This window comes from Mus pahari, chromosome 9 (assembly GCF_900095145.1).
Source record: "Mus pahari chromosome 9, PAHARI_EIJ_v1.1, whole genome shotgun sequence".
NCBI lineage: Eukaryota > Metazoa > Chordata > Mammalia > Rodentia > Muridae > Mus > Mus pahari.
Genome location: NC_034598.1, coordinates 53,137,623 through 53,153,522, shown reverse-complemented (window position 1 = coordinate 53,153,522; position 15,900 = coordinate 53,137,623). Strand labels below are relative to the sequence as shown.

At 36.3% G+C, this 15,900-nt stretch overlaps 1 protein-coding gene across 4 annotated transcripts in view; it reads left to right on the top strand.

Annotated features, from left to right (window-relative positions):
- The window catches only part of Tafa2 (TAFA chemokine like family member 2), a 465,253-nt gene extending 451,186 nt beyond the window's left edge, over positions 1-14,067 (top strand). For 2 of the 4 annotated variants that reach the window (XR_003844525.1, XM_029542619.1), the window contains exons 5-6: positions 3,368-3,600; positions 11,937-14,067. Coding sequence is in view for 3 of the 4 variants with exons in the window: in XM_029542619.1 (XP_029398479.1) it covers positions 3,368-3,379 (12 nt within the window). In the remaining variant the exon portion in view is untranslated. The remainder of the gene's footprint in view (positions 1-3,367; positions 3,601-11,936) is intronic. The other 2 variants (XM_021204972.2, XM_029542620.1) reach the window with 1 other exon arrangement.
- The last annotated feature ends 1,833 nt before the right edge of the window (positions 14,068-15,900 follow it).

Sequence of the window (15,900 nt, the reverse complement as noted above, 5' to 3'; positions counted from 1 at the left end):
TAGAAAAATAAAACCCCAAACCGGGCACACAAGAAGATACATAGCTAGAGCAGCAAAAACAATAGCTACAACAACAACCACCACCACAACAACAACAAAAAACAATCCACAACACTGATGTGAAACCACTGCTCTGTCAGAACTATAGGAAAGTCATAAAGGACCACGTGACCGCTAAGCCGACTAAAGATGCAATAGACAAAAAGTACAAAAGGAGCCAGAAGAAGGCAAGGGAGCAAAAAACAAACAAAATAAGGGGGGGTGCAGACCCAAGAAGGCATGGTGATGTGCACTTTAGTGCATTCCCACTCAGGAGGCAGAAGCAGATGGATCTCTGTGGGTGAGTACCAAGCCAGAGTGAACTGTATTATGAGCTCCAGGCCAGCCAGGTTATAATAATTAATGAAATAAAGATCATGAATTTGAGAATGCAAGAAAGGGAATATGGGAAGGGTTGGAGAGAGGAAAAGAAGTGGGAAATATGATAGCCATGTTGTAATTTGTGGGGGAAAAAAGATTCCTTTAAAAAAGTCAGCCTTCATGTTTTAGGGGGGAAAGTAAGGGAAAGATGTCAGATATTCTGAATAACAAATATATCTAAGTCTCTTCTACCCCTCTTCCTCTCCCTCCCCCCTTTCTCCCCCAGTCCCCTTTCTCTGTCCCTCCACTCTCTATGTGAATGTGTTTATATGAACCATATTACTTGGGTGGAGGGCTCAATAATTTTATCATTTGTTCAATGTGTTCCCCTGTAGGAAACTTGATGCAGCTTGAACAGCACCACCATGCTGGTCAAGAGAATTATGATTCCTAGGTATAGGATAATTGCCACCAGAAAATATTCCAGTAGAAAAACTCCCTGACAATGTTAGGCAGCAGTATGGAAATTACTCGAGAGAGAAGTGCATTTTTAAAAGTAGGATAATTCATAACTGAAATATTAACTGTAATAAATATGCCAGTACAAACCTTGATGTATCTATTTGGACATTTTCCACATCCCAAGTGGCTAGTCTAATACCAATTAAAGCATCACAGATTGCTATTATCTTCCTGCATTATTATTTTCATGAATTAATTTTGTCTTAAAAAAATCAGACCTTTTCCAAATGAGAATACATTTAAATATCTGGGGTACAAAAGTGAAGTTGAATGTCAGGACCCATAGATATCTATAATTTCAAATTCTAAAAATACAGGACCATGAGAATAACGCTATGAAAATTAGTAGCTGAGAAAGTGGCCTATGCGGTCACCTGATCATGCCTCTGGGTGTTTATGGAGAATCCAAATATTAATTCCATTTCATTCTGAAGCTGCTAATGCTTATCACGTGTGTGTGTGTGTGTGTGTGTGTGTTCATTCATTCATTTTTTATTCATTCCTCCGTACACACATATCCTTCCATTGTTTTAATCTTTCATTTGATAGATATCAGGAATACCTCTTAGTCATAAAGAAAGAAGTATATGTTAATATTCATGCTTTACCATAGCTCATAGTTCATAAATCATATTAATGTAATGAATTATGCCTTAAGTGTAGATAAATTTCTGAATGTATGGATCCTGAAGCTATCTCCTATCCTTTGGGCTTTAAATCAAGCACAGTAGTAAATGTGCACAGAGACTAGGAGCAATGACTGGGGACAAGAACTTAGAAGAGTATTAAATGTGTGTCTGTGGAGCCTTTGCAAAGAAAGGCAGATGAAGCTGGTGGGTTGGTCTACTTCTGGAGGATTTTATGTTTCATATATTTGGGGTTCTTTCTGTAGTATGATGCCATTTTAGATGTCAGGTGATGGTGGCAAAGAGGAGGATACAGAAGGGGCAAGAGCGATGAGGGAGTGTTTCCTTTATACAAACTAGATGGAGCACAGTCCTTGCCTACAGAAGGGATGATGGAAAAGGGACTGTGAACAGATTCAGAGGATGGGTAGAAGTAGAAGAGGGGAAAATGGGTGGACAATAGCTATGTGATTAACAGAGAACTATATACTATTTCACACAAAAGATGGTTTTGATAATGTAAAGGACATGGAGCATCGGGAAGACATGAGTGTGCATCTCCCTTGCTCATGCCTAGGTGAAACTCTTCCACATTGCCTTGAGTTTCATTCTTTGCCATCTGCCACTCGCATCTACTGTATGTAATGGCACTACCCATTGTCTAAAAATCTAGACATGCCTAGATACAGTCATATAATCTGATGTGTGATCAATCCACAAAATTTCTGCCCCACCCTGCACTTTGCCTTAATATTACCTTTTCTAGTTTGATAAGGAGAGGCCAAAGTTATCAATAATAGTCAAAGTAATGTTTTTCATGTTCAATAACTCTAAGCAATTCTTAAATTATAAACTATCTTTAATCTCTATTATGTCTTTTTTCTACAGTGAGTTTTAACTCCTCTATCCTCTCAGATTCATGAAGGCAATGTTATATCTGACTCGCTCTATCATAACCTCTCTGTTTCCTGATGCCAATGACTAGTTTCACCTTTATATAATTTATTGTGAATAACATTACGATTTATATTTTTCTCAAATTATTATGCAATTACACATATATGATACTTTAGTATGTTATATGCACATATTATGTAATCATATATATATATAAAATCTTCTTTGAAGAAGAATGCATAAAGTATCATAATTACTACTGAAGATATCATGGGTATTATGCAGACCATTAATGGGTGTTATAGGATTTATAATAAATAAAGAGCTGTGAAGGCAAATGCTTCACTGGCTGGAAAGGCAAGTGTCCATGGGTGGTGAAACTTAAACATTGGTTAAAGGGCTTGATCTCTTTTACCTGCCCTAAAGTGTGAATGATTCAAGTTTATGCATCAGCAAGCTCTAAATTACTGCAGGCATGGATGTTCAGATAAGCCCACGAATGGATAAGACTGCAAATATGAAATCTTAGGATTCCATCTGAGTGCTACCACATAATGTTTCTATGATTCTTTGACCCTTTAATGTTAAAACACTTATCTGTTGAGTTCTTTGTTCTTTCTTGCTTGAATTCAATGTCACTTTTTTTTTTTTTTTCCGGTTTGTGTAGAAAGTCTCCCAAACTATTCAAAAGAAAAATTTACAGTCTCCGTCGAAATTGCTTGTAAAAGCTGTTTAAGTTAGCCCCACTTATTGTGTGTGTTCCTCTGAAACTCAGCACACTAAGCATTTATAATCCTCTGAGAGCAATAGAGTGCTGCTCCCACTGTGAGCTTCGTTGGAAGCAAAGGGCTTTATTGTCTTGTTGTCCCTTTATGCTTGTTAAAATGTTCCCTTTCTCTCTCCGGCTTTTAATCCTGTGATCTGTTGAACAGTGGAGTACCTGACATGTGTTTGTTCCTTAGGCAAACGTGTAAAACTCTTCACGTTGGAATGGGAGAAGGTTTCTGCTGTGCCTGATGACAATTTTTGATTTTCCACATTCAAACTTATTCTGGCTCCACACTGGAGCAGTAGTTATGGCGAATCCTAGTGTTGGTCGGCTTCTGAGGAAGGGGCAGAAGTTTCCTTGAGAAGTAAAGAGTCCAGACAACCCCAGAAATGAGCGCCTGTCTCCTCATTTCTCACAGAGCAGCAGGTGTGTACCCGTGTTAACAGGGTGAACTGTGGCTACTGTAGCTTTCCAGGTACTTGATTTCAAAGACAGATAACAAAATCGGTACAATTTTAGAGACCAGAGGGCAGAGAAGTGACTTTATGGTTAATAAAGGAAGCGATGATGCTTTTGATTTTAAAAACCGGGGGAGAAGCATTGTGCCTTGAACTGACTCACAAAGCCCCCGTGTTGGATGTTGGATGAAGTCCCTGTGGTGAAGGAGCCAATGTATTGCCATTGATGAACCTTATGCTGTCGCCACCAGGGGCTCTGCGGTGCCACTGCCCTTAGAATAGAAAACAAAGTATAAAACCCTGTTTGCTCCTGAACGTCTGTCAGTGTTCAACCTGCATATTGTTTATAAATTTGCATGAAAAGCCCTGAGACAACGGGCTTTCTCTTAATCTCCATAAGCCAAATCCAGACATATTTCTTACCTAATCTAGTCTTTATATATTGGAATTTACCTACATTTAAAGCTGTGTTGTGCCCCAGCCTAAACAGTCTCTGTCTCATTCTCTCTCTGTCTCTCTCTCTGTCTCTCTCTCTGTCTCTCTCTCTGTCTCTCTCTCTCTCTGTCTGTCTCTCTCATACACACACATATACACACACATTCTTATACATATATACACATATAAACACACATATATCCATATAATCATATACACATATATGTATATATACAACACAGATAAATATGTATGTATATATATATATATATATATATACATATCTATACCAAGTACACACACACACACACACACACACGCACACACACACACATATATGTGTGTGTGTGAAAATGTTACAGAAGGCCATTTCATTCGTAACTCAAACCAACCAGAAGTTAAAAGAAAATGTTCTTAGCATCCTAAACCAGTGCAAAGGATGCGTTCAAGTCCAGTTTCTTTCCCCAGGTCCTGCTGGCTACAAACTTATTTTGAAGCACAGTCTTTGTACTTTATTACTGCTCCCATTTGCTTTTACTGCAGCGAAACTGAAAGCATTGAGGAGTATAGTTCTTGACTAGGCTTAAATTTTAAGCTAACACTTACTGTGGAAAGTGGGTAAAAACTATCCATTCAAATTATTCTGTATAAATGAGAGGTGAATCCTAAAAAACAAATGTAATATCAAATTTGACAGGTGAGGCACATTCCAATTGAACTAAAAAAAAAATCTTATGGTCTCTAAACTTTCTGGTGCTAGAATATATAATTCTTATCGGTAAAAAAAAACCTACCCAGATTCTCCTCAGGAATTACTTTCCTTTCTTAAGTTTTTTTAAAATTTCTAAGATATTTATCCTCATTCTGATTGCTTCTATACATCATCTAAGCTTATTACTGTTTTTCTGTGACTGTGTTCCACCAGAAACAGAGAATATGCAAGTTGGGTGGGTGGGGGAGAAGTAAAGGACATCTTTCGCTAACACATTCTGAAAAATGCTGGCGGTGTTTATTAGATACCCAATGAATGACAAAATGAAGCATAGTTCATTTGCTAATAGCTAATGCAAACTAAGGATGAGTTGTCTGTATTGAAGGGACAGTGGTTTGTAAGATACAACTCACACTCATCGGCTCCAGGAAGCATGTAGCAGGGCTCCCACAGGAAGACTTCATTTGCACAGCTCGAAAAGCCCAGATATTCTGTCCATGCAAACAATTCCCTAGTGCTGCTGTTATATACGATAATAATCACATCTTTCAGAAAATTAAATACAGAGCGGCATCGTATTAGCTGGGGCTAAAGAGGAGTGAGGAACTCAGTCCATGTGACAAGGTTGGCAGCTCAGAACTCGACCAATTCAAGAGACTTTAAAGTTCTAAAACTAGCAGGCAGCAGTGTTGGTGCAAAACAGTCTCCCTAGCCTCATGCAAAAGCTGTCTCAGCTCTTCTCATTTGCTGCAGTGACTCTGTCGGAAGAGCAGAGGTCTCTATGCCACATCCAGCATATCTTCACACCTATGTTTCCAGACGAGCTCACCCCAATTATACGTAACCAGAATTAGTTAGCTGTCTGCAGTTGTCTGAAATGCTCTGGGTCATCTTAAATGAGTCTTCTGAGTTACCCAAGTCTGTTAAAATGTTCAAGAATGCAGTGAGAAGATGAGCTGAGCATAGTTCAAGATCATTCAGTAGTTATGCTTGCTTGTGCTGAAGTATTGAATAGCAGCTTTCACTATCCCAGCTGTTAGAACGAATGTCAAGACTGATCCAGCCTTACAGTTCTCTGCAAGAAAAGTTAAGCTGTGCTATGAACATACAGTGTTTTTCAGAGCTACAGACACTACATGTATTACAATGGAAGTAAGATATATACTTAATTTAAATATGTATATGAGTGTAATTATGAAAAGGATTTATTTCCCATTTTGTGTAATCCCTTGTCATCAGAACCTGAAAGCTATCTTGGGTAGCTTGTATGTACATGCATATTTTTGACAGGCAGGTATCTTCTGCTTTGTGACACCTTATTATATAGCATGCTTTTGAGATAGGGTATGTTCATATACAGTTATGGCCAAATTAATGGCAGCTTTTCTCTAGTTTAAATGAAAAACTCTGTTACTGTGGAATAAAAACATTTTAATTGCACATTTAGTGTACAGATAGTGGAGCAGGAGTTGCATTCATATATTTGTAAGAGGTACATTAAAAAAATTCATTTGCAGTGAGCAGCAATTCTGTTCCAAGGAAGGAAAAGTTCATTCACAGCAGCACTTAAGATTATGAAGGGATTCTGTTGCTCCTTGGGCCTTTATTGAGCAAGCTAAATTTGCTGGAGTGTTAGTGTTAAATTGTGTCTATTTGGGACGTTATTAAGCAGCTATTATAAAGGTTGGACACAGATTGCATTTAAACCTGCTTCTTTCTCTCAGAAATACTTCCACGCTTCCCCGCTTTCCACTTGCTTAAATAAAACATGTTCATTAGTACAAAAATAAATGTTTTGCTAATGACATGGGTATTTTAGAGAAAACTTAACTCCCATTGGAATGAAATTGACTCTACTGCTCAAACACAGCATCTTCCCCATTAATGTGTGTATGGGACTTATAATGACAAGGATGTAAATGCTATTCCTCAGTACTCTATAACAAGATTTTAATGACTATGTTGGAGAAAATACGTTATTCTGTAAACAGCAGAAGAGTCACGGTGATGATGCCCAGAGCTGGAAGTGATTTCACAAATTTACACAAACTGCAACCTGAACAAAGGTGTTTAGCTCGTGTTCCATTGAAGAATAATGATATCAGAGATATCGGAGTAACCCTCAGTATAGCCGGACATCTTCACATCTGCATTTCCTTGTTGTATAATCATGTTGCAGGTTTTATTTCTGGATAAAGTGTGGCCTTGATTCCTTAAATATATGTCCAGTGTACAAAGTGTTATGGAACATGGCTCACAGAAAATACAAAGAAAAGGGTAGAAAAGGAAGGGAGATAAGAATCTGAGAGGATGCATAATATATGCCTAATAATAGGGGCAAAACAAATTTCTATGTATATATGGATGCCTTATAATGGTTTTTATTTTTCACTATAACTTGCTGAGTTTAATTAGTACTTTCCATATGCACATAGAGTCAATCAACTTAGTATGGGACATGTTAAAATGATTGTGTCTGAAAAGTGGTGGTTACACTGTAAATGCTACTGAGGGCCTGTCACTGTCTTTAGCACATGCAAGTCTACACTTCTTAGCTCAGTGCTTAGGGTACACGTGTCAGAGGTGGTTACCTTATAAACACTGACTGCCTGACACTGTCCTTAGCACAGGTCTCTACTTCTTAGCTCATGGTCACAGGATGCAGATTTTCAAGTCTGATCTGTACCTTGAATCACATCAAATCGTCTGCAGAACTGACAGCCTGGGGCCACAGATCAATCATTTCATCATGATTTTGTACCAAAACTGTCAGAAAAGACATTTTATTTTACCCAAAACTATCAAAGAAAGTGAATTTCTTAACAGATGTCTTTAAAAAACAATATTACTCAAAAAACAAATTGCAAGGTGAGTTACTATAGGAAACAAAACAAACAAACAAACAAACAAAGCCAATAATCTCAATTCAGTCAATCAGTATTTCTACATAAACAAGCAGCAACAACACTGCCTGATGAGAACTCTACATGTCACCTTTGTGTCTTACTTGAGAATTATCACTAATGCCATCTGCTAATTTTTAAATGCATGTATTGGGGTATACTCTTTGTAAGTGATCTTTGCTTTAATTACAGAAACAAATGAGTGTATTACAACGAAGTAATATTGTTCTATAATTGTACATGTGAAGATTAAATAATGTGTTCAGTCCTAGTTTTTGAAAGCCATAGGGCCTGGATTTGAACCCAAAATCTTCCTGCAGAGGTCACACTATTTCCATATTGTCTTCCACAAGGCTCTGCTCCCAATTTTTACCGAGTGAGTAGAACTTAGGAAGCAAGGAGAGTTAGACCTTATGAATATATCATATTAAGATTCTTCCACATTGCTTAAATACTTGTAAACACTTAGAGAAAGAACAGATTTGAGTGTCCTTCTATTGTTGAATTTGAAGAAAAATGGAGGACATTGAAGAATTCAAAGCATAAAGTGCAGACAGTATAAAATAACTGACTTCACTCATTTCAGAATTAATTAGTATCTTACGTGTTGTTTGCTTGTTTTTATTTTCTTGAAGTGGTGAATAGATTTGACACACATATCTAAGAATCTAAGCATATATCTGGAATAGATCTGTTGGACTGGTATAACAGATGGTTCGGTCCTTGACACCAGGTTTATGATCACATTAGCTTCTTCATCTTTGAGAGTCACTTAAACATAGCTTTGCGCTTGACACTGCATTACTATTGTTATTGCTACTTTTTCATTCGCATGGATCCACCCGTCCAATGCCTGCATGGAGCACACCAGCCAATAGGCATCAAGTAAGATTGTGTGAAGAACAGCTGTATGAAACATGACTTCTGCAAAGGCAGGTAGATGCTCTGAAGCAGCAATTATGACATGTGGTAATGGTGTAAAACCGGAATTATCTCTTTGCCTCATACAGCATGTTGTGTCTGTAGCCCCTTAGAACAAGAAAGTGGAAAGCATATATGGGAGCCACTGAAATATTTCTATCCTGAAACCTCCTATTATAATAGGTGAAAACTTGCTAAGATTATTTTAGGAATTGAAGATTTTACTGTTCGATATCTTATCAAACATAAACTTTTAGAATAAAGTGTTATATTTTAGTTCTAAAAATAGGGTATGTGGTGTCTTAATAAAATTTCCTTGTTAAAATGCTCAATTTGTGTACACATTACTTGAGGAACTCTTATATTGCCAGAAAATCCCAACTTATAGATTACAGCAGGTGATATAGTATTTATCTTCATCTAGTAGTAAGCCAGAATTTAAAGTTGATCATTTGGACTTTTTTATTGAGCACAGAAATTGTTAAATGATTGATTTCCCTTTGCTCAGTTGTAGTGATTTCGTTTTTTTAAATATCCTGTGAATTGTGCATATTAGGTGACTTAAATTGGAGATGGTTATCTATACTCGTGATGCTGTTTTATGTTTAAAACAGTATATTGAAATATATCTGAAATTTTGTATGTCTTACAGGTTTTGGCATTATATTTGGTGTAAAACTAGAGGTTTCCAGAGGGTGTCCTGATATATGCGCATATGCATAATTTATTCTATATTGAAAAGGGCAGACCCTGAGTTTACCTCCATTTGTAGCCCTCAGACTTACCAGGATTTCTGTCTAAGACTTCTTCCATTTTATTTCAATGTCTGTGCTTTCATATCTGAAATTGTCATTTCGTGGTGTTTAATGCCGACAAAACTAGATGTTTCTACAAGCATTGCGTTGCTCAATCCTCACAGCAGATGTTAACATCATCATCTGCATTTTACATATGAGAAAACTGAGAAATACAGTCTGAAAGTATCCCCACCACATTTACTTCAATCCAGAGTGCCACATGTCTAACTATAATCTGTCTGAATCAAATAGAAGGATCAAGTCTAAAATAGACTGCCCACTGTCATTTGAAACTAGAAATTATTTTGTTGGATACTCCTCATCTCAGAAAAGGATTGAACTAAGAATTCTGTACAAATCCCAATGTGAGGAGAAATACTTTATGTTTCAGTCAATACTTATTATATAGTTCTTATTTCTATACAACTACCCCTTATGGCCATGCTTAAGTTTTTTGGGTTTTTAAGCTATTATTTTTCACCAAGAGACAAAATGCATTAAAAGATTATACATTTATGATATTTGTGTGTGTATATATTTATACTTACTTGCATATATATGTCTGTGTGGATATGTATATTTATTAATGGGTATGTATATACATGCACTCAGAGAGACCTTCAGAGATGCAGGAAACACTGGTTTTGTTTAAGGAGGTCTTTAATATTGTTTGTTTTTTAAATTATCTGAAGACAAGGCTTTAATTCATACACAAAAGACCAACAGAATCTTCCCAAAGGTTTATATAAACCAACAGTAACAAATATTTACCTTCAGATAAAGAAATAATTATGGGAATCTCAAAGTAACCTTTAGGTGACTCAAAGCTGAGGCTTCGAAGAGGCTGGGCACCCACCCTGCCTTCTTAGCTTAGAGGCCATGCTCTTCGGCTCTCTGTCTTATCTCCAGTATCCTGCCTCATTGCTTCATTAACTCCTTCCAGAAATCCATCAATTCTCTCTCAGTATTTACCTTTCCTGTTGTTTCAACACCAGTTTTACAAATATATTCCCCAGGTTGCACTTAATTATTTTTCTAACCAGGAGGAAAAAAGTTGAAGAAAATATAGACGAACCTTTCTCAGCTAATGATAGTCACAGATTATGCTATTATAGAGTTTATACTCATATACTCAAATGTTATTGTGAAAATACTTTCTCAGCATCTCCGTTAGCATCTATTCCTATGTCTATCTATAGACATAATATTTTATTCCCTTTTCGCTTTTATACCTGCTTTCTGGGAGCCCTTCACAGATTGTGTGGGAGGAACACTGAGTGGCAGACAGCCTGTTGAGACTCTGTTCTTCCTGAGATGTTTCCACTTTCCATGGTCTCTGTAATTCAACTGCCTTTCATGCTGTAACCACTCAGTGAAGGGTGGCAATTGGATATGTAGCAGTTGCCCAAGACAAAAAACAAACAAACAAAAACAACAACAACAACAAAAAACGAGATAGCTGTCCTCTTGTTTCAAATATATTTTGAATGTTGCATGTCTTTTTGTAGTACAACTTGAGATTAGTTATGGTAGGGTAAAGTCTAGAATTACCTTATTATTGAGTTTCATACTTCCATTATTTTCATAGCATGTCACAAAACAACAAAATGAAGCAGCCTTTTAAAAGACCACCTTATCAAAGGCTAAGCAGCCGTGTCACTTAATGAAATAAAACCAGGTGTTCACATTAATTTTAAAACATCACATTTTGTAATATCCATTGATGGAGAATAATTTCTAGGGGGTTTTCTCAGGGGAGCCTATCTGATATTAGTGTAAAGTGGAGAGTGCATTAACACAGCAATTGTTTTGGTTTCTCTTTTCTTATATCACTTCTGCAAATGTAAATAGTTTATTCACAACACATTCCTTTCATTTTCTTCATACATGTCATATTAATAGTTATGAGATTTATTGTAAAGCTTCCTAATTAATCCAAATTGCATTAAAAAATACAATTAGTTTTATGAGAAGATCTGCACACTTTGAAATTTGGTAAGCCATGGCACTGTTCTTCATTCTTTGCTTCCACAAACATTCTTCTGATCATATAGAGATAATATTTTTATAGAACATATAACAGGTTCTGATAGCAACCCCCTAGTTTTTAATGCTATTTTGAGAACACATTATGTAGAATGAGTCTTCAAGGGTTGAGAGCATCCTCTGACTGAACTCCGGCAACCGAAGTTGTTTCTCCACAGAGGTCTACAGATTACAGCCACCTCCTTGTCCTCACAAATGAGAGGATTCTCAGACTCATTCTACTTCAGACAAAGAAACTGTTGCCAGTAGCAGATATCTTTGTCATAGTTAGCATTTGAAATAATAATGGAAGTTGCTTTAAGAATATTTCAAAATGACAGAAGGAAAACATTCACCTGTCTTTATAAGTATGTGAACATGGGTGAACCAGAGAATTCAGTGATGTGTTTGTTACAGTGAACACCACCTAGTAACTATTAGTTACTGTTTACTAGTACTGAAATTGTAGCTTTATTATAGAGTGTTGATCATATTTTTCCTTCCTTTCCAGGTAACCCATTAACCACTCTTAAATCAAATAATACTCATGGCTGTGTTCATGGAGACACAAGAATAGAAGCTGGGCTCCTGCAGTGACCTTGAAGATTTTTATACTGCTTAGAAGAGACATTGAAAATCCATTTCCAAGGGATTCTGTGGCTTTTCATCCACTTCTTAGTGAAACTAAGATGTTACAGAAATCTGAAGTGAACTTTGGGTCCTGAAGACTTTATTGGCTGTGAACTACGCTTGGCTCACAACACTTCTGAGGGAAGGGGACACTGTTCTTCACGGAACTGGGATAGAGTTGGTTTTCTGGGCTGACACCAGAGACTGTCACCTTTAAGGCTCCTTGCTTCAGCTGTGACTGTTCTTGTGTCTGAAGCTGTCTCCCAAGCTCACTGTCCTGTCATGGATGTGCTCCTGACTTCTTTGTTCCTTGTCTAGTAGGACTATGTGCAGCTTTGATGACGTTCCCTTTGCAAACTCTTCTGGCATGGCATAGACAGAGACAATTTTATTGGTATTCTAATCTTGAAACTCTGAAAGCCTACATGTTTTAATGTCTTACTCTTGCCTCTGTGAAAGGAATAGAAGTATTTATCCATTGATAATGATAATCATTGGCAAATCACAGTGACCTGAATATACCCCTCATATAAGAATGTGTAGGCGACCTGACTCGTTTCCCCAAGGCTAACGCGTGGCCGCAGCTCTCTGGCAGTGGAGCAGGTAGTAGTTAGGACTGGATTCCAATTCCCATCACACAGTGCTCTGTGCCTCTAGTGCACCCTTCCTTCCAGGGTTGGCCTTTTTTTTTTTAAGTGTACTTTCCTTTTTATATTTTCTTTTCTTTTCCATCAAGGAAATCATCAGTGTACAGTCAAGTTAGCAGAGAGCTTTTGATTTAAAAACAAACAAACAAACAAACAAAACCACCAGGGATGCATGTGTTTCTCTGATTTCTCATCACTTACATTTCTTTCTATCTCATTTTAAGATCGTCTCTTGCTCAATCCCAATGACTGCTTGAATGCTTATATATTTGTTCAGTCTGTGGATAGAAAAAAAGAAAAAAAAACCTGTTGATTTTCCTTGACCACAAAGGTCTAAATACTCACTTATGGTTGTTCCATTCAAACAATTCTTGGCCAGTATTTTGTCCATATTTTCACATCCTAAAACTTGTGATTTTTAGTTCTTCGTGGTTTTTCTTACATACGTTTAAAGGCCTTAAACATTGATTTACCTTTTTCTAAGTTATTACAGAATGTATAATTTTGTACTGCATTTATTTTGTTTCACTTGTGATGTGGGAGAAGGGGACAGTGGGTACTGAATTGTCACCCTATAATAATAATACCATGTAAATCTATAGTTTGAAGGCATATAAAGGCAAGGGTTTTTCCATGTCTTAATTATTTTAGCTTGATCAAAAGATGTTTCACAGATCATCCTATTAGGTGGTCCATCATTTTAGTAAAAAAGTGAAGATGTTTGGGACTTCTTGTATTTCTAGAACTCACTGACAAAGCCAGTTAACCTTGGTTTCTAGGATGGAGGTTCATAGAGAAGAATTTGTATCTGTTAGTCTGTAACAATACTCAAAGGGTCATTTAGTAACTAGGACCTTTAGTGGGAAGAGCAGCTAAAAGTGCAAAAATATATTAAAAAATTAAATTGGAAAATGGCACTTTTAATATTGATTGAAAGTCAACTGCCTCATGAAAGTGTGGGATGAAGTGATCCTGCCTCACTTTTAATTGCATAAAACCAACTGGGTGGCTCTGCGTGGGTTTTGTAATGGGTCAGTTCTACACAGGGTCAACATGAAATGAGTAACAGTTAAGCTGGACTTTCTCTGCCAAACAAATTATCACTACTTTCTTTGGTACAAAATGAAAAACTATCATTTTGGGTATTATTAGTTTATCCTAGGTTGGTTTGAAGTTATGGATCATGCGTCTCACTGCGAAAACTGTCATTTACAACAACACTGGAAATTCTGTATAATATAAAAGTGTAATACATGCGTATCAATAGAAAAAATAAATGGAATTTCAAATATATGAACTAGGATATTCCCAGTAGATTAATGTTGTGACTGTTCAGAAAAAAATAAATAAAATTGGAATATAAAATGGACACTCACTTTCACAAGTACAATTTGGAAAATCTGGTACCTTATTTTAAAAGTGCCCTAGTTAGTAACCAATACAACTCTGAATTTAGATGGAAACTGACGAATTTTTCAATCTTCTTTTAATAAAGTTCTGTGCTTAACTTTCCATTTGGATAAGGTTCTAACGTTTGACCTGCTTCTCAGGAAACTGAGAAATCAGGCATTAACACCTGTGATGTTCGCCTGCAAAGCACCTGTGAACACAAATGCAAAATCCATCTCATAACAAAAGCTGTAAGTATAGCTTACCTTAGGAAACACATGAGAGAAGAAGTTTACATCAATATCGTGTCTTAGATATCTTTGAAAATGCCTCTTTATTCTGAAATTGTTTAAAATTCACATGAACCTACAGAAGATAGTGCAGGGTATAGCTGTCTCCTTTCTCATCTTGTCTTTCCCTTGGGAATAACATCATTTAAAAATCATAATATTTTGTCACAACACAGAAGCTCACACTGATGTAATACCATGATCTCAAAGGGTGGTTTAGTGATATTTCTGTCAGTTTTCACACAAAGTGTGCATATATACTCTCATCTTTTAAAAGTGCATGGGTGACATTTCACAGTAGTATCCTGGAATATGCATCAGATGTGATTGTGAGTAGACAGACCAATAAATGACTGGTCCGTACAACCCCAAAGTTCCTAGTTTTAGAATAACAACTTACAGCTTTATTTTACTTCATTTATACATTTTTTTGTTGCCTTGATAGAAAGAATGTTTAACTCCAAACAGAACTCTATGTGATTTTAAATTTGTTATTGTTTTTAATATGTAGTAAGAGGTCTGAGAACCTCTGCTTATGGTTGAAATGAAAAATCTCCCCCACCCTCACCAAGAATAACTAACTGCCTTTAGTATATATGATTACTACACAGTGTCACTCAGTTAATTTATGTCTGTGTTTAACCTAGTACACAGGCAAAATGAATATATGCAAATGAAAATTTTATACACACGTTTATATTTATATGTGAGATAAAGAAATATGCAAAAAATATCAAGTAGGAGAATTTTCAACATTCGATCTTTCTTGCTTTGATTCACTAATTTACATGGAATTACAAAGATACTGGGGACAATGGGTAAAAGACTAGAAAGTTAGGCAGACAGATATTGCATACCTAGGTACCCATGACAGATCATTATTGTTTTAGTCAGGGAAAGTTTTGCCTTTTGTTTGTCCTCTGTACTGCCTTTTTCCCCCTCCTTCCTTTCTTCTTTTGTTTTGCATATTAAATACATTAGCAGAAGAATATATATGTATATGTACATATATACGTGCATGTATGTATTGTGTTTGTGTGTGTCTTTACATATATATGTATGCTTGTGTGTATTGTGTATTTTTTGTACATACACAAATTTATACGGAATTTTTGTATATATACACAAACACAAATGTGGGTTACTGGTTAGTTTTGTTGGTAAATTTTCTTCTCAGTTGTCTTGATTTTCACTCTGCAGGAATATGAAATGGGTTTGTCAGTCATCCAGCACTTAAATGACAGCTATTGATTCCCTTGTAAGCACAAGCATATTTGAACAGATTGAAATTTTGGATTAGTTGAGCTTTATTCTTGAGAAAGGCTTTTCAAATCAGGTCAACACACATTTTCTGCATGCTGTTCCTGTGCATATTGTTGGGCTATGCAGGGGGAAAGTAGATCAATGATTTTACCGGTGTTTCAGATTTGTTTTATTTTGTTCTTTTTTTTTTTTTTTTTTTTTTTTNTTTTTTTTTTTTTTTTTCATGGGCATCTAGGATCTGAAATCAGGTCTTCGT